Here is a 22,852-nt window from a genome sequence, read left to right on the forward strand (position 1 = left end):
TATATATATATATATATATATATATATATATATATATATATATATATGTGTGTGTGTGTGTGTGTGTATGCACGGGCTTCTGTCTGTTTTGGGCGACTCTCCTTAATGCAACCCCCCACTGTATACACAGCGCACAGCGCAGCGTAAATGCCTGTCAATAGACAGTTGACCCCATTGCAGAGGATAAACATCTGCAGGGAGACAGGCAAAATATAAAGACCCTAAACCCTAAACCCTAAACCCGAAACTCTGCCTCGACGCACAAAATCCGGCGGCAGCAACATGCTGCCCGAATGCAGCAGGCTGAATTCCGAATGCCCCTAAACCCTAAAGAAGCATGGAGCCTCCACTGTGAGGGTGGCTTTAACCTTGTCTCCCCTTGACCCCCGCCAGCGCAAGCAACGGAAGAAGAAGCGCGTGGCAGTCAACGCGGGTCATGTTTTGCTGCAACGATGAGCTGAGCCTGGGCTAGAGTTTAGCGTTTAGGGTTTAGAGCAAGCGCTTCAGGGTCTCCTTTTCCTCTGCGGGCTCCTCTCTACACTGTACACACGCTTCTGTAGTCTGCATGTTTTTCTGTGGGTCTGAAGCCAGCTGCACGTGCTAGCCTGCAGTGTACATGCATGCATCTTTGCGCTGCTTGCCCGAAGCAATTCTTATTACTCGCGTGCATCCCGTCAACGCCCGTGTCATATATATATATATATATATATATATATATATATATATATATATATATATATATATATATATATATATAAACACAGCCGGGCGCGAGAGGCAGAGACAAGCCAACATGTCCACCGTAGCACGTAGGCAACACAAAGCGGCTACATTTTGCTGCAGAAGCTGCAGCAGCTCTTGTTACTACTGCATCTGGACTGCATTCATGAGGTTATGTGTCAGCCTCAGAGAGGCGTCTGTTAATACCCAGGTGTACAACTGTAGCGCAACCTCTTTGGGTTTCAAGGAGCTCCCTGTACACCTCATTGGCTCGCACTGCATCTTGGCAGGGGATAAGGTACGTCTGCGGATGGGTGGTACCCGTTGTTGTTGCCGCTGCTGCAGTTGTAGGCTGTGAGCTGTATCTTCCTCCTGGGTCTCTTGCGAGTCTCCGTAGAGACGAGGCCCGCCCTAGAGCAGGGTCGTTGAGCTGCATCTCCTGCGGGCTAACCGTCAGCGTGACCCCTCTGCTGTCGGTCTTTACTTCTCGGATTGCTGCAACGCTGACATGCCACAATATCTGTACACTGCTGCTGCTGCCTCTTGCGCGCTGCTGCGTCTGAGACCCCTGCAGCGTAAGCTCCTTCTGCGTGTCTCCTCCTTTGATGCTGACCAGGAATATGTCCTGGGGATAAAACAAAACAGCTAACTGACACGGCTCCGGTGTCTCCTGTCGAAGGACCGTCATACACTTCTGCATCGGCCGCAGCACTGCAAGTCCCAAACTCTGCCGCAGCTGCGCCTCTGTCTCGTCATAAGGCCTGAAGCAGCAGCAGCAGCAGCAGACATGCAGCAGCAGTCCTGCATACAAGTGGCAAATGTTTCCCTACACTGCGACGCGCGCACGCTGCTACTGCAGCCACCTGGCGCAGCAAAAAAAAAACGGGAAAGCAGCACCATCAGTAGCCCCATGTAGCATTAGCAGCACTAGAATTCGCAGCAGCAAGCAGTTGGGACTATAATGTGTTGCATATTGTTTTATTGTGTATGTTTGTTTTCTTACCGGACTTCTCCTTGTTCGCCTATCATGCGCGGTTGCCTATGGCGCGTGCTGATGCGTTTGAGTGCACCGATGGGCTTAGTAACTTCAGCATGAATGCCGCGGGTGACATCGGATACAGCTTGTCCTACTCTATCAAGAGGTTTAACAAGAGACCCCATAAGCCCCTTTCCTATTCCCTTAAGGAAGCCGCCTACACCCTCCTTCTGCGCCCCTTCTATTGGCTTCGTTACTATACTAGAGAGGGCCCATACCCCCTCACCTATATTCTTACCCGCAGAGAGAAACCCCTCACGCATGCCTGAGGCCCCTCGGTCTCTCTCTCTGCGTCTTCTGTTAATATATTCTGAGTCGAATGTGAATGTAGATAATAAAGAACCAAGACCTGTGGAGACGCTGTCTACTGCATTCGCAGCCAAACCAATTGTATTACGGCCGAACTCATAGGGCATACGAGGCAGATTTAGCAAAGAAGACTGACCTAAAGAAGCAAATAAAGATGATAGTAAGTGATATGTATAACGCTCTTGTAAACAACTTATAAAGGATGCAACAGTACCCCGCAGATAACGGAACTCCTCCTGGCTGAATGTCAACCGCGCCCCCTTCATACACAAACAACAAACAACCAAAAACACACAGAAATACATAAACCAGCATAGGACTAAAACAATCAAAGCAAACAACAGAGTATAAACACAAAGCAAACAGAACAGGCAAGAGAAACAACGGCAAACTCAAACACGCACAAGCAAAAACAAAAAAAAAGAAACGAAACAACCAAGCAATGGAAAGGCAACAGCATATACACCACAAAACAGCGGCAGCAACTGCAACAGCACCAGCAGTTACTGAGTTAGCAGGAACTGGAACACCCAACGTTCCAACACAAGGAGCAGCACCAGCAACAGTCCTTGCGGAGACCGCAGCAACAGCAGCAGCAGCAACAGATGCAGCATCCAGGTGCACAAACAGCAGCCACAGCAAAGCTTGTTGCTGCTGCTGCTGCATCTCACGCACGGTGAGTTCAAGTCTCCCTGAAGCCATAAGTATCCTGAGTCCGAGTTTAAGGAGGTCTGATATCATATGCATCTTATCTAAGACAAAGGAGCACCAGCAGTAGACGCGGAAGCGAGATATAACAAGAGACTCTAGAGACAAAATAGTAGGAAGAGGAGGCGGCATATAATGCAAAGCAACTGGTTCATTCACCCAAACCCCAAACTCCTCCAGGGACACCGCCCGACGAGAGGCCGCGTCAGCCAAACGGAAGGCTATTAGACACGACCACACAAATTCCTGCGCATACACCGCAAACAACAGTCCAACAGCTGCAGCAGCTGCAACATCAGCAGCAGCTACTGCTGCAGCAGTAGCAGTGGCAGCGGCAGCAGCAGCAGGAGCAGCAGCAACAGGGGCAGCAGCAGGAGCAGCGGAGGGAGGAGTAGCATGAGCTGTCTTCGCTGCAGCAGCAGCAAGGACGCCCTTGAGAGGCTGCCACAGCGCAGCTGTGGATCTGGCGGCGTTCAGAGGTTGCCGCTCAGTGGGGCGTTGGCGTTGGTTGCATGCACACAGCGTATAGCATAGCATGTGGTGAGTAATGCACTTTCTTGTGTACAGTTCCGCATTATTTACACTGCTTTTTACTTTGGTTGTGCTGCATACGCAGACCCGTGCGTATTCGTGTGGATATACACCTCAAGCACAATGGAAGATGCTGCATCCAGAGGACATGGGCTTGGCGTGTCATAGACGGCATATATATATATATATATATATATATATATATATATATATATATATATATATATATATATATATATATATATCATCCGTATGCATATATATGCATACATATACAATATAAACAGCACGTAGAACATACAAATAAATTCAATTTATGCAATGTACGCAATAGATACAAGATAGATATATTATGAAACTATCCCCCTAATCCTTCTTAAGGTGTATTAATATTTCTTCTCTTCCCCTCAGATATATATATATATATATATATATATATATGCATATACTATATATTGTCGTTCTCATTAACCATGGTGTCTTGGACGCACATTGAGGCCGTTGAGCATATCAGCATCGATGTCGATCTCCAAGTCGTCCATCTCCACCAACGCCCTCTTCAACACCACGTCGCGGCTCCCCGAGTTCAGGCGGACTAAAAACACCGTAAGAAATGGGGGGCTACTACGAGGGGGGGCGCCGGGGGCCCCAGGGGCCCCCACCCAGCTCTGCAGCAACACCGCAGCGCACGCAGCGGCGCATAAAGCATCAAATAAGCATACATGCAACGACTCTTTCTCATCAAAGCAGACGAAGAAGATCATGATCTAATGCAGCACCTCAATGCATGCATGTGTGAGTAGCATTAATTGCTATAAGCTGGCGGATGGGCACACAGCTACTTGCAACTGCATATACACTACCATCCACAGGGACGTTCATGCAGACAATGCAGGCAACGCATGCAGCGCCCGCAATGCATGCAATCCGAGTCAAGACTCACACCCGCACACACAAGTGGTGGTGCCGTTGATACTGCGTATAGGCCGATTGACAGCGTTTTATATGCATCTACGCGCATACGGGTGTGGGTGGGGTGTGACCCCCACGCAACAGCAGATTACAACTCACCACTAAGTCAACTATTAAACAAATCACGAATAGAATAAATGGAACTAATTGTGTTCAGATGAAGTACATTGTCAGCATAGTAACTCTGGCTAGATAATGACAATAGAAAGAATCAAAAATAAAACCAATTACTGCAGCAATATACAGACCGTACATCTCAGCAGAGACTTTCTATACAACCAACCTATGCTCGCATTGTCGTTGTTTGGCTGTTGCGAGCTACTGCCTGTTAGCATACAGTGTTGAGGTGTATGTACAGCTGAACGCACAGCGCTCACCTTTGGCTCGTGGGTGGGGAGATCTTTGCCTCCTCTGTTGGCGAAGACAACGGGTTTATTTCCGTTTTCCATTTGGTTATCTACTTGTACTTTTTCAATTCTCACAACAATTTTTTCTCTGTCTCCCCTCTGCTGCAACCCCACAGCAACCTGAAACAAACTAGCGTAACACAACTCCTCTGCCAAATTGTCGCATATCAGCGACACCCCAATCTCTTGCAGCTTCACCGCCAAGTCGAAACTGGCAAACGAACACTCCATCTTCTGCAACACACATACACGCACGCACACACACACACACATGAACAAACAAACAAACACACACACACACACACACACACACACACACACACACACACACACACACACACACATCCACGCATTCCCCCGCCCGCATGCTGCCCATAAAGCATGTATGCACGCTTATTTTATTATACGCATACATGAATTAGCAGTCACCGCAATGCACTATCAGCCGCAGCAGCAGCGGCAGCAGCAGCAGCAGCAGCAGCAGCAGCTCTCCCCTTGCTCACCACGTCTTCCTGTGCGGCTTGTGTTTGCTGCTGTTGTTGTGCAAGGGTGAGTTGCTTGTTGAGTTTAACATCCTTAGAGAGAACAGCAATGACCGTATCATCGCCTATCTTCTCAGAGGTAACAATAATATCTGCTACACCCTCCATCCCCAGCAGCACTTCATACCGCTTGTGCTGCGGGTTCACCATATCAAACAAAATTGGCCGGCGGGGTGCAACCGTTTTGCTGTCCAGCCACAGCAGCACCTGACACTGCAACAATAACCACACATACCCCGCACCAAACACACACACGAACACACATACACACACGCACGCATATATATATATATATATATATATATATATATATATATATATATATATATATATATATATATATATGGGAATGCATGCATTCAACCCACACCCAAGCCCACACACAAACACCAACAAGCCCTATCCACATAAAAATACATGCATGCTTGCAGGCGAATGCGGAGACATGCAGGCGCCCCCCATCTTGGGGCTTCGCGCATCGTGCTGCTGCTGGTAACGTTCTTCTACTGCAGTTGCTGCGCGTTACAGTTGCGTGTTGCTAGTTAAAGGGTTTCTTTTCGGGGACTTTCTGCCGAGTTATTGTCGCTCGGTGTGTGTTGTTACTGGTGGGGTTGCTGTCCCCCAACAGCGTGCGAATGGGTTTGGTATGCGTCTATCTAGCAAAAACGCGTCGTTCCTGTGGGGCTTGTGCTGCTGCTGCGGTTGTTGTTTTCATGCTGATGATGTTGATACTGGTGAGGTTGTTGTTGCCAATGCTGGTGTTGTTGCTTCCGTCAGTGTTCGTGTTGTTGCTGCTAGTGGAATGCTTGCTGTTTGTGCTGGTGTTGTTGTTGCGTGTGTGGTTATTGCTGCTCGTGGTGGCGTGGTTTCTGTTGGTGGGCTTGTTGTTGCTGTTGCTGTTGCTGTTGCTGTTGGTGTTACTCACGGGCCTGGATTTGTATTGAAATGGGAATGGCCACCCATAGACGACTGACTGCCCCTCATGTGCAAAGAAATGGCAGTCAGCCTCAAGGGGTCTCCCTATCTGCCTGCTGCTGCTGCTGCTGCTGCTGCTGCTGTTCATCTCTGAATGGAACGTGTGCACCATCACCCGCTGCACAGTAGGGCAGCAGTTGCGGACTATGAACGCTCCCCCAGTATCTGGCCCCCGTATCGCCACGCTCTTTACCCCTCCCTCGGGGGCGATGTCTACGGCGTATACCTCTGTGAAGAGACAGACAGAAGAGGAGACAGCAGACAACAAAAACAAAAACAATACAGATAGACACCAGAGGAGACAGCAGACTACACAAAAGAATCTCTAGAGACCCCTTTCAAAGGAATTTAATTGAGACGTAGCACGCGGCCTTTGTTTTGGGTTGCGCTGTCGCAGAATCAGAAGCAGCAACAACAGCAGCAGCAGCAGCAGACAACTCTCTCCACGGGACACGGAGAGAGATCAAGCCAAAAGGGCTGAGAGCGAACTGAGAGACAAACACTTCTTTATCTCCTCAGGTTGGCTTTGTGCGCATTCGTCTCTGCTCCTTACAAAGTGACTGCGGGGGAAGAAGGGGGTGTTGTCCGGTCTTAGGCTTTTGTCTGTCCCGCTGTCTGTCTATATGTCTGCTTGTCTGTTTGTCTGTTTGTCTACCTGTCGCTCTGTATGTATGTTTGCCTATGCCTCTCTGGCTCTGGCTCTGTCTCTGTCTCTGTCTCTCTCATTTTCCCTCTCTCTCCCCCTCTCCTCCTCAGCGTCTGCCTCCTTCGCTGTCCCCTTCACTGTTTCCTCACCTGGTTGCGCACCCTTGGATCCGCTGGGGCTGACGGCCACCCAGGTCCTGCCTGCTGTCTCCTCGCTCGCTACAACGGGCCCTGACCACCCCCGTGTGTTGCTGCGCCCCACAAGGAACTGCAGCTGCTGCAGAAGATCCTGCTGCGGCCAGTACATCGCATGCGTCTCCCCAGGGTGCACTGCAGCACACCAACAAGTAGGGTAGCAGCAACAGCAGCAGCAGTTAAAGGTAAAACAACGCTACAGGCAGCCGAGAAAGAGAACAGCTGCACCAACAGGGTTTCGTCATCAACAGCAGCAAGAGCTGCAGCGACAACAGAAGAAGCTGCAACAACCCAACAAGCAGCAGCAACAGCAGCAACATCAACAGCAACGACAGCTCCAGCAGGAGCAGCACCCTGCTGTCCTCGAGCTGCCCCCTCTGCAAGTCCCATCACATGCAGTATCCGCCAGCAAACTGCAAGCGGCGCTGCGCCAGAAAGCTGCAGCACCATATAACGCTACAGCAGTGGCGCCACCACAGGCATCAGCAGCAACAAAAGCAGGGACAGCAGCAGCTCCTATGAGACCGCCGGCCGTCTGCTTCCTTCCTGCATCTCTGTCTCTCTGTCTATCTGCTTTTCTGTCTCCCCATATGGCTCCGTTGCCATGGGCTGCCTCTGGTGCCCGCACTGGTGCTAACCGACCGTTGCTGTGCTTGAACTGCCTACTTTATCTGCCTTTCTTTCGTTGCATTTCTTTAGCTGCCTTTCTTTAAGTGCAGTTTTTTAATTGCTGTTATTTAAATGCCATTCTCTAACTGCTTTTATCTAATCTCCGTCTTTCATTGTTTTCCTTAATTGCCCTTTTATAATTTCATTTCTTCACTTACCCTCAAACAGAGGCCCCTGCGTCTGGTCTTGTCGCAGGTATACTGGCTCCGTGAGACAATTCGTAAAGAGAAATTCCGGCACCAGAGACACCACGCGGCACAGCGCACCTGAAGAGACACCTCAAATGATACATAGGAAGCTGCTGCTGACACTGCTGTTGCTGCTGTTGCTGCTTCTGCTGCTGCAGGAATAAGCAAAATCCGATGTGCTGCTGTCAGAAAAAGCACTAGCAGGAGTGGCAGAGACCGAGTGCAGCAGGCAGGGGACTAGCAGAAGCTCAGAACCCCACACAATACACCGTAATGTGTAAGGGCCACGACACCCCAACCTCGATATCAGCACCAAGCAGTAAGAATACCAAAAGCCAAGCGCATGCAAAATACAGATGCATGCCAGAAAATACAGAAATATCGTATAAGGACGAGGAAGAAGAAAATACGCATCTTTAATAGCCGCTGTCTTGTGCTGCTGCGCTGACTGGCGAGGGAAGCCCAGACAAAAGACAGCAGGCCCGACACATGTGCTAGTAGAAAAAGGACAGAAGACAGGAGATAGTAAAAGGGAGGCATGAGACAGGGGACAGGAGGCAGCAGATAGGAGACAAGAAACAGGGGCTAGAAGACAGGAGGCATGCTTAAGTAGATGCGAACTCGCCTGCTGTGTGTGCGAGGGCGAGTTGGTCTGTCTTCAAGCAGAGCGTATACAGGCAGTTCGGGGCCCTGAGCTCTGCCTTGGTGAAGCTGTGGAGGGCAGGGACATCAGCGCAGCACTCCACCGGCGTTGAGCCGCGGGGAATCATGAACAAAGACAACTCCGGTGTCTGTACACCCAAGCACACACCAATCAAACGAACATGCAGAGCATTCTAGAAGAAGACCGATCGCGGTGGGGGGCCCCCACTGCCTGCCTCACGCTTGAGCCGAGTCTGCTAAGAGCGGGGTCCCCGTCCCCGCTGGCTCACTGCTGAGCACCGTAAGAAACGGTACCCCTTCTGGCCCTTCTTATTGAACCTCCTAAGAGCATACTACTGAGTCTACTAAGGGTGAGGGGGTCATTACTATTGTTCCTTTTGAGTCTACTAAGAGTGGCGGTGCCCATTATTATTTTTTTTATGTGTGCGGGGCCCCTTAGNTGTTCCTTTTGAGTCTACTAAGAGTGGCGGTGCCCATTATTATTTTTTTTATGTGTGCGGGGCCCCTTAGTATTTGTAGTATTGAGTCTCATAAGATTGGAGGACTGAGAGCTCACGGCTGAGTCTCCTAAGAGGGCGTAGCCGCCAAAGTCGGGGAAGTATCGACCCGAGTGTACGGGTTTGATGTTAAGACCAGTTCTGTCTATGAAGAGGCGGGGGGCGGAGACAACAGCAATCAGCTGCTTGGGGGAGACAATAGAAACGTAGGGGGACACTTCTGCTGCGTCATGCAGCACCTCCAGCTCTACAGGGGCCAACGATGCAGACGGTAGCAGCACACGAGACACCAGGCCCTCCTGCACACAGCACCCGCAGCCAACAGGAGACAAAGCTGCTTGAGACGCATCCAAATACACTGCAATCAACGAACAGCATAATTGCAGCAAACACCGTGAAGGGCAAGCGAAGAAAAAGATGCAGAAAGTTCAGAAGATGCAGCAGACGGAGAACACAGAAAGACAGCAAATGCACGAATCTGCCGCCCGACAAAGGTGCAGCAACGCTAGCAGCAGCATCAACAGCAGCAGCAACAACAATAACAACAAGAGCAACAACAACACCAAGAATCAGAACAAAACAATAACAGGAAGGGNAGCAGCAACAACAATAACAACAAGAGCAACAACAACACCAAGAATCAGAACAAAACAATAACAGGAAGGGCAGCGCCTGCAGCAGCAGCATTAGCAGAAGCAGCGTTCGCAACAACAGGAGGAGCCGGTTGACCTCTGTAGAGAGGAAGTTGCGGAGAGGCGGCGACCATCGGGCGTTTTCTAGGACTGCGAATCGAAGCCAAAGAGACAGCTGTCTGCTGGGTGGGATTTCATAAACATAAAATACAGATTGTCTCGTCAGCGTGCCCTCAAACACGGGTTGCTGCTGCAGCTGCTGCAGCCGCTGCAGCGCAGACGCAGCGGGAGGCCGCCTCAATGGGATCCCGGACATCGATGCAGCACCAGCAACTGCTGCTGCTGCTGCTGCTGCAGCAGGCAACATGCAGACATCTAACTCCGTCAGAGTTGCGTTCATCAGAGTTAACGCGGGGAACACCGTCAGCGTCCGCAGCAGCCGCTCCGCTGGCAGTGCTGTCTTGTGGTCTTCTTGCAGCAGATGGAAGAAGAGGCATTTTTCCTTCTTCAGCACCGNGCTGGCAGTGCTGTCTTGTGGTCTTCTTGCAGCAGATGGAAGAAGAGGCATTTTTCCTTCTTCAGCACCGCAGCAGCAGTCATCGCATCACCTACTCCAGCAGTACCTCCTCCTCTCCCTGCTGCTGCTGCTGCTGCTGATCCAGAAAGTTCCGCAGAGCTCCGCTCCTCAGGTGGCAAGTAAGCGCAGTGCATACACTGGCAGTCCGTCGCCCTGCTGCGGCTGTCTATGGGCTCTGACCAGCCGCTGTACGGCCCCATCTCGGGGGGCGATTGAGGACCCTTAGAAGACACACGCAACCAGCAGCGGCGGCAGCAGTAGCAGCAGCAGGGGTAGCAGCAACATATACTAGGCAGCTCCTTCAACCGCAAGGGAAGAGACAAATGCAAACAGTGGACTTATGGAGACACACAAAGACACACTGCAAACAGAGACCAGCATAAGCACAGGCATCCTTAGCACAAGCCGGAAGAAAGCACGCAACAATCGTACATTAGCTGCTGCCCGCACATACGCTCCTGCTGCAGCACGAGCTCTTGCATGCTCGCGAGCGCACTCATCCATGTATCAGCAGGGACAACAGCAGCAGCAGCACCGCCGTACCTGGCCTTCCTGCTGTTCCGTCATCTCAGCAGCAAATGCTGCAGGGCGGAAGCACACGAAGACCCAGCCAGTCCCCAAAATGGCGTCTTGTGGGACAGACATGAAATGCTGATTTGGTAGTAGGANACGAAGACCCAGCCAGTCCCCAAAATGGCGTCTTGTGGGACAGACATGAAATGCTGATTTGGTAGTAGGAAAGTATATGCGTAGCTGGTTTGTTGCTGTTGCTGCTGCTGCTGCTCTTGCGGCTGCTGGAAGGCTACCGGGGAGCGCCCCTGGGTGTTGATTCTGCGGAAGTGTGGGGATCCGAAGGCGCTGTTGCTGCTGCTTCTCCGGGGTTTGCTGCTGGCTGTGCGCTGCAGCTGCCAGAGGAGCTCCTGCTGCAACGCGTGCTCTTGCATGCGCTGCTGCTGCTGGCGTTCTTGTCTGTCTAGCATCCACTGTGGGATCGTCGCGAGTTGGGGATCGAGTAGGGTGGCCTCCTGAAAGGACTGTGGGGACCCTGGCTGCGCGTCAGGTTGCTCCTGCAGCACTTTGAGGGGTGCTGCAGTTGCTGCTGCAGCAGGCAGCAGCAACGGCCGCTTCCTGCTGTCAAGGAAGCAGACTTCTAATGGCAAGCCGCTGCGGTTGTGCAGCAGCACCGTGGATGTCAGCAGCAGCAGCTTGTAAGACGGGTGGGGGCTGAGCACCTGTGCCACCAACTCGCCGTTCCTTCTCTTATCTCCTCTGCCGGCTGTACTCGCGTGGGGATCCTTCCTTAGGTCCGCTGCAGNTAGAGAGAGGCGCATGCGCATGCACTTAAAAGGCACGCAGCCGCAGATACCTACTGCGACGTACTACTAGGTACTCTGCAGCAGCAGCACCAACTGCAGCAACTCCAGCAGCAGCAGCTGAGTGCAGCAGCAGCTAAATGCAGCAGCAGCTAAATGCAACAGCAGCTAAGCGCAGCAGCAACTAACGAATGCAGCAGAAACTAGTGAATGCAGCAACGCAGCGCTAGGCTAACAGATACCTCTTGAGGCCTGCAATCCCCCCTTTCCCGTTCATTTGTCTCTGTCTTCTTTTCCCCCAACGTGTCACCTATGTATATCACTTACCGAGGACGGCTGACGGGGACCCTTGAGTCCCTGGAGACCACTGTTGCACCTGTTGCTGCCTCACAGGGGAGGCCAGGGTGCGTGTGCCCGAGGGGCTGTTCTCAGCCTGCTGCGTATCTCCACCTCCCACCGCATGCGCAGCAGCCAACTTGCTTCTGCTCCTCGTCTCCTCCAGCGAGCTCACTGCCCGCGCAGTTCGCTGCTNGCTGCTCTCGCTGCGGTTGCTGCTGTTGCTGCTGCGGCGGCGGCACTTCTTGCTCCTCCTGGGTACACTGAGGCAGCAGCAAAGAGACGCTGTGGCTTTTCATCGCCTCAACTAGCACAGCCTGCATTCCCTGTGGAAAAGGCCCAATGCAGCGGCTTATAAGTCGCTGCTGCTGCTGCTCCTTCGCCGCAGTAGCAGCGTCAGCAGGGATTATGTGGTCTGCATCGAGAAACTCGCCGATCGTCCGCTGAGCATCTCGGGTGAGAAGGAGGCTGCGGAGGATTTCAGCTCGTGGTACATTGGGCAGTACTTCTGCTGCTTGCTGCACTGCAGCAACTGGGACGCAAGCAGCGAAGAAAACGCGCTGTCTCCTTTCAGCTGTCCTCGAAGACTCTGCTGTCTGGCCTTCCATTAGGGCTTCCAGTGGGAGAGAAGTAGAGCCCCCAACTTGCAGCACCATCACGGCCCCAGTGGTTTCGTTCTCCTCAGTCTCCCCCGCTTCTTCCCGTTGCTGCTGATGCTGCTGCTCCGAGTGCTGTTGCTGCTGCGGCTGCGGCTGATGCTGGGACTGCTGCTTGTGCTGCTGCTTCTGTTGCTGCAGCTGCTGCTGCGGCTGTTGTTGCTGCTGTGGCTGCTGTGGCTGCTCGGAAACAAGCGTAAACGCATACAGAAACTCTCCAGTTAGGTTGAGGTAGCGGAAGGGGGCCCCGCTAACCTGTTGCTGCTGCGCCGCAGCAACAGCTGCAGCAGCATCCGCAGCGTATCCCCTTGCTGCAGCAGCAACAGCAGATTTGGAGAGCGGCGAAGGTGCTACGGCAGCTGCTTGTCTGCCTTTCTTCGCAGCATCTGATTCTCCAGGCCCCTCAGCAGCAGCAAGGCTCGCGGTGCGCGAGGGAGCGGAGGAGACTGTCCCCTTTGAGGGCCCCTGCTGCAGATGCTGCAGTAAGTAGGGAACAAACCAAGACAGTAGCCGACAGAGCTGAGGAGTGAAATTCAACAAAAACGGAGAATAACTGCTGATAAGCAGCGCCCGGGCTGCCTTAGAGTTCGTCCACTGATCTGGAGCAGCAGCGGCAGCTGCTGCTGCTGCTGCGCTGCCACCGCCCCCGCTGCTGCTGCTACTGCTGCCGCTGCTGTTGCCTGTCAAACGTTGCTGCTGCTGCAGCTGCAACTTGTGTTCGAGGATGAGGTCGCGTCTGTACACCAGAGTCAGCACCATCTGCTCAATAAACGGCTCCCACGTGCCGCTCTTCACGTTAAGGAAGCTGCAGCCGCAGCGCATGTCTGTTAGAGACAACACGAGATGCTGTCCATACACTCGGCCCCTCACCTGCCCCACAGAAACCTGCATCTGTAGCAGGGGAACAACTGACGCACGCAAATCATCAAGCAGCAGCAAATCCACACCCGCTAGCTGCACAGAGACACGAACGTCCTGCTTAACCGCTACTTCAGTCGCCTGCCCCTCCTGCTCCTGCTCTTCCTGTTGCTGCTGATCGTGTGCAGGGCTCCCATGTTCTTGTTGCTGGGGGGCGGGAGTAGTCGGGCTCTGCGCTTCTGTTGCTGCTGCTGTGGGGCCGTCGGAGCTCAGGCCTCGCGCAGCATTCAGCAGCAAAGCGATGTCATTGCTGCTGACGCGCAGGAAGAACTCTGCACCCACAAGCAGACAATGCATGCATCTGCAGCCTAGCTAAGTCACATGTGGATATATCAGTGCCACAACACCTGTGACCGGTGCTGCTGCTGCTGCTGCAGCACGCATTGCTGCTCCGGCAGCTAAATGTTCTACTACTGCTGAGCAAACCCGTCCGACTGAAACGTGGCTTCATATATTCATGCCTAGTAGACAGCTGGGCTCTAAAGGCAGTTCCGCTGCAGCTGTTGACCTCCCACTAGCAGCTGCTGCTGCTGCAGCATGTGCAACTGTAGACGCGAGAAGGCGCCGCAGCAGCTAAACGAGGAGCAGTTATAGATGGAGGCAGAGAGAGAAAGAACAGTGTTACGACACGGAGAAAGGAAAACGCATTGATAACAGTGGAACCAAACATGATGCAGGAAACGAAACAAAGAGACGAAAAGAGGAACGGAAACGCGGATACACCCAGTGCGGAGATGTTTGCAAGAGGAACAGGGAGAAGGCCCAAAGAGAGGGAGGAGGCAGACAAAAAAAGATAAAAGGTGACAACCCTACTCACTTGGCACAATCAGTTGCATTCGAACTTTCGTCGTCAATCTGTTCATCTTCTGTGGTCTTCGGATTCCACCCGAGGCCTCCATTGAGCTGCTGAGGGCCTTCGGCTGCTTGGTAGTGAGTGCTCGCGGGGCGTCAGCTGCAGCAGCTGCTGCAGCAGCGGTTGCTGCAGCAGCAGCTCCAGCGAAGGCCCGCTGCACAGCCGCCATTCTTGATTCTCCTGTTATGGGTGCTGACGAGGTGGGTGTTTCTACGTCTGTTCCCTCATTTTCACTCTCCATTTCTTCCTCTTCTGTTTCAACTTGCTGCTGCTGCTGCAGCTCCTGATCTGTTGCTGCAGCAAGGAAGATGCCCTTCCCCTGCACTGACAAGTCCTCGCACAGCAGCACCGCCCCTTCTGTCAGCATAGAGGGAATGAGGCGGCTGGGCTCGGGCCACTCCCCGACAAGCAGACTCTCTCCCCCGTACTTATCATCCTCCTGCTGCTGGTGTTGCGGCAGCGCCAGCCGTTGCTCACGCTGCTGCTCAAGTTCTACCTGTTGCTGTTTGTTGCTGCCTGCGACGGAGAGGTGTGCGTCTTTGGGGCGGAGCTGGATGCCCCCTTCTGCGGCTCTTTGGTGCCCCAGCATTGCCAAGGAGGCCCGCAAGTAGTTGGAAGACATGCTTCTGCTGCGGCTGCTGCTGCTGGTGGCAGCAAGTTCGCCTTCGCTAGGGGCTGCCTCGAGACGTGACACTTTGCTGTGCTGTATCTCGAGCCTCTGAAGACTCATAACGACCCCCTCAGAGAGAAGAGAGACGATCACGTCTCCACTCCACACTATCAGCGGTGCCGTGGGGCTCCCGATATCCGTGTACACCACAAACTGCCCGTTACAGATGCGGACGCTTATCGTTGTGCTGTTTCTACTGCTTCTGCTGTCACTACTAGTGCTGCTGCTTTTGCGCTCGTATGCCTGCAACTCTGTACGGAGGGTTCCTGCAACTCCCCTCCCTTCAAAGGCCTTCGAAACTGTACGGGGTACTGAGGGCGAGTCGCGGCGGGGGCTGGTTTGCGGCTGCTGCTGCTGCTGCTGCTGCTGCTGCTGCTCGTTCACAACTGGCTGCGGCTTGGGAAACAGCTTCATGGTACTGCACGCGTAGGCGGTGGAGAAATATTTGCCTAAGTCCCCGAAGCCGACGACAAGGGTATACAGAGTCACATCCCTCAGCACCACCTCCACAGCTCCCCTCTCGGCTCCCGTTTCAAGGTGCATAGACACCGCAGGGAGGCAATCAACGTCTTCTTCTACCTCACCCTTGCTGCAGTACTCAGCGTCTCCCGCCTCGCCTCCTTCCCCAGCGCCCTCGGATCCTACGATTCCCCCTGGTGAGCCCCCTTGAGGCCCTCCATGGTGTTCCCCTAGGGGCCCCTCCAGGGGCCCCCCTGTGCAGTGGGCGAGTCTGCGGTAGTAGTTAGAAGTCTGGGGTCTGATGTCGTCTACTGCGAAGACATCTCCTGTGACGTTCAGCTGGAGTTGCGTTCCTGTTTGAGTTGAAGTAGAGGCGGAGGCGAAGACAGCAATGCGGTGTACAGTCATCAACGCGAGGGGAGCGTGAGGCCCCATAGACGTCTCGAGCAGAAGCTTGGGAATGCACAGATGCAAGTCAAGACACAGAGGCAGCTGCAGGTCAGCCTGCTTTAGGGGCATCTGTAGCGGGCTGTCCCCACTCTCAGTCGGACCTCCCTGTCCCGTGTCTCCCCTGCTGTTACTACTGCTGCTACAGTGTCCCTCAGCAGCAGCAACAGCAGCAACAGCAGGCTGCGAGTCTGTGTACCCAGACCCCGTGAGGTTCTCATTCAGCACGTCCAGGCAGAGAGTAAGCTGCTCCCTGGAGAGATGCAACAGCCAGGGGGATGTTTCGGCAGCCACTGAGATGCGGCCTGAAGACTGCAGCCTCACCCCTACGCTGGCTGTCTCTAAAAGCTTCCCCTCTACAGAGGCCCTCTCCTCACGGACTCGAGGGCCTTCCACAGAACTCTCCTCACCGTCTCGTGCACCCAGCTGCATTCCCGAGAAATCCAGCTTTAAGTCAAAGGCCCAGTCCTCCACTTTTCCCGCTCCTTCTGCTGCTGCTTCTGAGGTTCCCCCTGGCTCGGCGGCTGTTCTGCATCCGCCTGAAGACCCCTGCTGGGCAGCCGGTGGTGAGTAGTGGCTCGTTGACCCCAGACCTACTGGGCACCCGTGGACGGCCCCCCCGGATCTCTCTCTGTTGGAGAGCTGCTCCAGAGTTTTCTGCTGCAGGGAGACAGACGATAGGGGAGTGTAGGCGTTGCTGACCCGCAAAATGCCTGCACTGAACACGAGAAAACGTCCGAGACCTTTCAACTCCACTTTGCCTGAAGCGCCAGCCAAGGCAACGGACTCTGCTTCGCTGTCGGGACGAGGAGAGAGCGGCTGCTGGATCTGCTGCCGCTGCTCCTGCTGTTTTTGCTGCCCTTGCTGCTGTCGTCGCAGCTGCTGCTGCAGCGCTGGAATTGCGGCTTTGTTTTCCGGAACAATGAAGAGGGGGCAGTCAATGTGAAGTGCGAAGAGAGAACGCGAGCCCGTAGCTGCCTGTTTCACTGCCTCGTATGACTTAGAAATAAACAAATCGAAAATTCCATCTCTGAGGTAATCTAGAAATGCCTGAATGTCCTGGTGTATGTACACCAGACACAACTGACTCACTCGACCCGACACACAAACTGAAAACGGAAGAGGACGGCCCGTCCCAGGTTCTCCCCCCCCATACTGTCGTATTTTGAGTGAAGCTAGCATTGGCTCCCGCTGCTGCTCCTCGTGCTGCTGCTGCTGTTCTTGCTGCAGTTGCGGTTGTTGCTGCTGGTTCTCCTGCAGCTGCTGTTGCTGGTAGGTTTCTCTGGGCGCTAAGACGCAGCGGTCGTTGAGGATGACTGCTGCGTGTCGGATAGTAAGAAATGTCTGCGCATCTCCATTGGGGTAAGATGCCAGGGAGACGCAGACATCTCTCACCCCCACTCTACAATAGACAGAGCGGCCCTCCCAGAACGACACTGCGGCTCCTTGAACGGTCAAATCCACAGAAACTGACACAGGCAGATGGCCCTTCTTCCCGTTGCTCCCGCTGCTGCTACTGCTGCTGGACGCGGGACTCAGCGGCTGCTGTTGCTCCACGCTGCCGTCTCCAAAGGCAGCCAAAGGAGGCATGTCTCCTCCCACATCCAAGCCCGCACGCATCCAACGGTTTCCACTGTTGGCGCCATCATTCGCGCTGTTGCTCTCGCTGCTGCTGCTGCTGCTGCTGCTGCTACTGCTGCTGCTGCTACTGCTGCTGGTAAGGGAAGAGAGCACGGAAGCAAAGTTGGCCTCTGGCTTGGCATCTCCTACGTTGAGGGAGCACTGCATTGCTTGGAGGGCATCCTGGAGAGCAGTAAAAGCAGATTCGGAGAGGAAGGGGGGTCGGGTGAAGGTGGCTGCTGCAGTAGCCAGCTGGTGGTCCAACTGCTGCCTGTACACCTGGACTGTCTGTAGAACGCGGCGAAGAGACTCCTGTCTCCAGTGCACCTCTGCGGGGAGAACAACCAGCGATACGACGGTTTCTGGGTCTCCTCCTCTCGCGTAGCGTAGAGATAGTCGGAGGCTGCGGGCTCCTGCAGTGTCCCCTTTGCGGCTGTCTCCGGTATCGTCTTCGCAGCCGTCTCCCGGTTCTTCTAAGGCATCCTCAAAGGAATCCAGCTGCTGCGTCAGCGTCTCTGCATGCGAAATAGCGCTCTTATAATGTTCAAGAGAAGCAGAGGGTTGAGGAGAGACAGGAGAAGTGCAGGCCGCCTGCTAGCAGCAAAGACGGCACGCAGCAACACACACACGACGGTTGCCCTCCATCAACCAGAAGCAACAACATACTACCCCGGGAAAAACACGCGTTCTACATATAGCTTAGCTAGGCGCGCGCTGCAGATTTCTTGACCAGACAATGCAGCTCTAGTCTCAGGGTTTACTGCGTGTGTTTCGGGCCTAGGGTTTAGGGTCTAGGGCTTAGGGCTTAAGCGCAGCAAGTGGCGTAGGAGCACCTGTTTGTTAAGGGACTGGAAGAGAAGAGATTCCGTTGATGGATCCGAGATAAAGACATCGCGAAGGGCTGCAGAGACAGTGCAGGAGCCCACACCAGTGTCCGCCCCCACTGTAACCTCTAAAGCAGACAGCTGCGCTCTCAGCACCCCTTTCTCTTCCGTGCTGCTGCTGCTGTGTACGATAAAGCCGCAACGGCTGAAGCGCCAAGTCGACGCTATCACGAAGCCCCCGTCTTCTTTGCTGCTGCTGTTGCTGCTGCTATCTCCGGGCTCCTGGGTGGTTCGCAGCGCCGCGGGGATTCCCTTGAGCGTCTCCAGGGCCGATACCGCTGCACCTCCGGCCCGCGTTTCCGGGTGTTGGGTTGCTTGCCCATGTGTATCCGTAGGAGCATGCGCTGCAGCAGCTGCTGGCCATGCTGCACGAGATGCAGCAGCAGCAGCAGCAGCTGCAGCACCAGGTGGCAGGGCTGGCTGTGCCACAGACTTCGCGAGGGAAACAGGGACTGCAAGGAGTAGGGCCACTGCCTCTGGCGTTGCCTCGAGGAATATATCATCAAACTCCATATCTAAAGTTATGTTCTTTGCTGCCTCAACTTGCAGATGCACACGAATGGGGATAGGCCGCAGGAGAGACACCTCCCTGCCCCCCTTGGGAGAGCAAAGGAGACGAGTCTCGTTCAGCTCGAGCACTGCCTGCAGCGCCTCGTACGGACAAGGCCCCTCTGTCTTCAAGCTCAGCCGCCCGAGGTGTACAGAGACACTGCCTGCCGCGAGAGAGTCCAGGTGGAAGATAGGCGCCGCAATGTTTAGCTCCAGCTGCAGCAACCCCGGCAGCCGATGCACTGCAGCAGCGTACACAGTTTCTCCCTTTTCACGCAAACCCTCCACCAGCTCTCGCGCATGCATCGCTCCCAGGTCCCGCTGCAGCTGCTGGGGGTCTTCTTCACCTGGCGCTGCTGCACCTGGGTCTCCGGCTACTGGGTCGTTTTCTGCAGCACCTCCACGCGACTTCTCCTGGGTGGAGGTAACAGAGCTTGTGCTCTGCATTCTCCTGACATCTTCAGGAGTCTCGAAGACGAAGAAGGCAAAGATCGTCTGTAGAATGTCGGGTCGCACGGAGGCCACAAGGGGCGCCAAGTGCGCAGACACCCCAAGGATGTTGCCTCGCGGGGTCAGCTGGTGCTGCAGCAGGAACTGAGCTGCTGCAAGAGAAGTCGGGGCCGCACGAAATATAGCAGATGGCAGATGGATGAGCTTCCCTGTGTCCCCAAACAGGCCCACGTGGGTCCTACCGAAGCCGCTGCTGCCGCTGCTGCTACTGCTGCTGCTGCTACTGCTGCTGGTATCTGCTTCGCTGCGAAAGTGCATGAGCGTGTGGTGCTTCTGGCGCACTGTGAAGTCTGCGAGGGAAAAAGAAAAGGCCCACTCCGCGTTATCTTCTCCTGAATAGTCCTGGCGGTTGCAGCAGTCTAAGGAGGCGCGCAAGCCGCTAAGAGACAGCGACAAAAAAGAGAGCTCCTCCTCCCCTGGTTCTTTTCCTGCTGCTACTGCTGCTCCTGCTCCTCCTGCTTCTCCTGCTGCTGCTGCTGCCCCTCCTCGGCCTCCTTCAGCAGGCAAACCTGGAGGGAGCCGCACGGCCCCGTCATGTGGGGGCAATGGAAAGTCCTCTGGGAGGTCAGGGGGTCCATCCCGCGGCATCTCTGACTCCTCCTCTTCCTCTTCATAGCCTCCTTGCCCTTCCTCACAATCGTCCTCAAGGGACACCCGAAACTGCAGTAAGTCGAAACTCAAGTGGTACCTCGACGGCAGTCCCATTCCTTGCAACGTTTCGTCTTTCTGAAGACATAACAGCAACAAACCGAATCCCCCACCCTAAACCCTAAGCCTAAACCCTGCCCTTGAGGCAGCATTTTGTCTATCTCGTCTGCATCTCTATCTATCAGTATCTCCTCTCGGACTCCGTTTGTTTTTTGGTGTCTAGTTTATATCTATTTCGTGTGTGTCTCCCTTCTCTGTCTCTACACGTCTGCCCCATTCGCCGGCCTCCACACAGGGAGCCTCGCCTGCACTGAGTCCATGATGAGCTGTATGTCTTCTTGAGTTATCAAAGGAGACTCGTCTTCCCCCTGCTGCTGCTGGTGCAGGCCGGTCCTCGTAGCCCACTGCCACCAGCTTCTTGGCGGAGGTTTGGGCAGTCTCTGCTGCTGCACTTTTTGCGTCTCTGCCATCACGCGATTTGTTGCTTCCTTGCAGATGCTCCTCCACTTGGCCAGCTGTACACACCAATCCAGTACAAACGATAAACCCTAAACCATACCGTCGACGACATCTACGCGGTTGGTGTGTCTGCCTCCCCTCTGCAACAGTATGTTTTTGTAGTCCCAGGTTTCCCTTCTTGTTGTTGTGCTACGTATGCGTGGTTTTGTGGTGCTAAGGCCCTTGAGGGCCGTGCAGGCCGAACGTTGCCTTCTAATGACTATTATGCTAATTAAGGGACTAGGGTTTAGGGCTTGATTTACATGGCGAACGCCCACAACGTCATACAACACCCGTAGACGCCTCTCCTCTGCCTCAGTGAGAGGCTGCACGCCCTTGATCCCCTCCTCAGCCTGCAGCTGCCGTCCGTACAGCGCAGTGAATTCCCTTTGCGTTTGTCCGTTTACCTCCAAATCCTCAGGGGCTAAGGCCACGGTGTGCGCCTCCCGCAGCAGCAGCCGCTCGCAGCGCTTCCGCCTCTCCCCAGCCTCATGCAGCAGCTGCAGCAGCACTGCGAGCTGAGACTTTCCTATAGCTGCTCCATGGCTCCCCTGCAGCACTTCCAGCCTCGCCGAAAACTCCTGGTGGGCTGCTGCATGCGCAATGCTCAGCCTCACATGAAGAGGCTTCAAGATGTACCTGCTGCGCCCTCTTCGGACCCTTGGTGACCTGCCCCCTGCTGCTGCTTCTCCTACTGCTGGTGCTGGTCGAGCTGCTGCTGCACGCGCCCCTGCCTGCGTGGGGGCAGAAACAGCAGCAGATCCCTTCCGCTCCCACCTGCGGCTCGCTTCCCTCGAAGGGGCCGCTGAAGCAACGGGGCTTTCTAAGGGGAAGTTGCCAGGGTACACCGCCTTCGCTGTGTCTTCTTCTCCTCCATGCTGGTCCTGCAGCACATCCCAACACGCGTGCAGCTGCACGTCAGCACATGCAGGCAGCCAGTGATCGCATGCAACATAGAACTAGCCAGCAAGAAGGGACGGCTCGCCAGCAATCTAGCTGGCCAGCTACCTAGCTGCCCAGCTCCACATGCATCGGTGGAGGGCGCCCAAGGGAGCAGTAGCTGTAGGGAATGGGTAATTGTAGGTTGTTGAATACAGCAAAAAAAACAAGTAAATCCCCCACAATGCTGGTGAGGCAAATAAAGTATTATACCTGGGGTGCTGAGGTGGCTTGTGAAGGGGCCTGGAGCTCCTCATCGTGCAGTTCGGTGTTAACAGCGAGCTCCCTTTCTGGCGGCGCGACCGCCTCTCCGCCTGCTCTTGAAGAGGCCCCAGGGGAGACTCCTGTCTGCGCATCTGCTTCACCACTCTCCCTTGAAGAGGTCCCAGGGGAGGCCCCTACCTGTGGCCCTTCTGAGAAGTCCGGAGCGCTGCCTAGTTGCAGCTCCGCGTCCACCTCCGGTTCCTCCTCCAGCAACAACTCTGGCATGTCTGCTGTTTCTGCTGCAGCGCTGCTGCTGCCCCCGCTGCTGTCCAGTGCGCAGTAGGCCGCGAGGCCAGTCAGCTCACACGTCTTGTAGAAGTCCTGCTGCTGCTGCTGCTGCTCGTCACGTTTCGTCCGGGTAGAGTCGGTACTGTGTAAAGAGAGGCGCTCCAGGAGAACGCCCGCCCGAAAGCCCCTTTGTCGGTCTATTAAGGCAACATGAATGCCCTTAATGCTAACTTGCAAGGTGCTAAGAATCTTATTGGCCAGACGGAAGAAGAAGCCGCCTTCGGCGTCCTTCCCTGCCTGCTGCTGCAGCTGCTGCTGTATCTGTTGCTGCAGCTGCTGCCGCACCTCCAGTAACTGCACTTCGCAAGCCTCCACCTGCTGCATCTTGACGCTGCGGAGTTTTTGCTGGAGCTCCGCATCTGCCAGCTGCGGTATGGGTTTTGGCTCGAGCAGCAAATATACATCCTGAATGTCCACACTAACGGGAGACGATCCCAGACTGGCCCAGGGGATCTTTAGAGTTATCTTTCCTATGCGGCCCCAGACGACCTTGAATGGAATTCCTAACAAGTCTGAAACCTCAGGCTTTACGTGCAACTCTGACAGCGCAACATTGCCGCTCCACACTGCCACCGACAGCTTCTCCTTGCTGATGCCCAACACGTACGGCGCCAGGTAGCGGCTGAGCAGCCGCTCAACAACAGACTCCAGCATCGTATCCTGTTGCTATTTAATTACACCCCAGCCCTCGGGTATGGGAGCTGTTCTCAACTGCTGCTCCCCCAGAAACCTGC

General features: G+C 54.4%; 3 protein-coding genes across 3 annotated transcripts; all 3 read right to left on the reverse strand.

Moving 5' to 3' along the window:
• Positions 1-892: 892 nt before the first annotated feature.
• EMH_0086460 (uncharacterized protein) lies at positions 893-5,375 on the reverse strand (the record flags this gene model as incomplete). The annotated part of the gene is made up of 7 exons (XM_013494579.1): positions 893-1,481; positions 1,724-1,982; positions 2,106-2,201; positions 2,737-3,019; positions 3,796-3,972; positions 4,654-4,917; positions 5,187-5,375. 7 exons carry the CDS (start codon positions 5,373-5,375, stop codon positions 893-895), a joined length of 1,857 nt encoding a protein of 618 aa, XP_013350033.1.
• A 1,504-nt stretch (positions 5,376-6,879) lies between these two features.
• Positions 6,880-8,311, reverse strand: EMH_0086570 (uncharacterized protein; the record flags this gene model as incomplete). Its single annotated transcript, XM_013494580.1, has 4 exons — positions 6,880-7,175; positions 7,488-7,655; positions 7,868-7,975; positions 8,227-8,311. The coding sequence occupies 4 exons, from the start codon at positions 8,309-8,311 to the stop codon at positions 6,880-6,882; spliced, it is 657 nt and encodes a 218-aa protein (XP_013350034.1).
• Positions 8,312-8,502: 191 nt separating this feature from the next.
• EMH_0086680 (uncharacterized protein) lies at positions 8,503-22,772 on the reverse strand (the record flags this gene model as incomplete). The annotated part of the gene is given in 14 exon segments (XM_013494581.1): positions 8,503-8,688; positions 9,117-9,356; positions 9,787-10,160; positions 10,298-10,487; positions 10,810-10,847; positions 10,910-10,932; positions 10,936-11,575; positions 12,037-12,108; positions 12,112-13,761; positions 14,307-18,129; positions 18,372-20,207; positions 20,423-20,644; positions 20,891-21,538; positions 21,780-22,772. Coding segments are annotated over 14 exon segments (10,935 nt in total).
• Positions 22,773-22,852: the final 80 nt, after the last annotated feature.

Source organism: Eimeria mitis, genomic scaffold (assembly GCF_000499745.2).
Source record: "Eimeria mitis Houghton genomic scaffold, Emh_scaff121, whole genome shotgun sequence".
Classification (NCBI taxonomy): Eukaryota; Apicomplexa; class Conoidasida; order Eucoccidiorida; family Eimeriidae; genus Eimeria; species Eimeria mitis.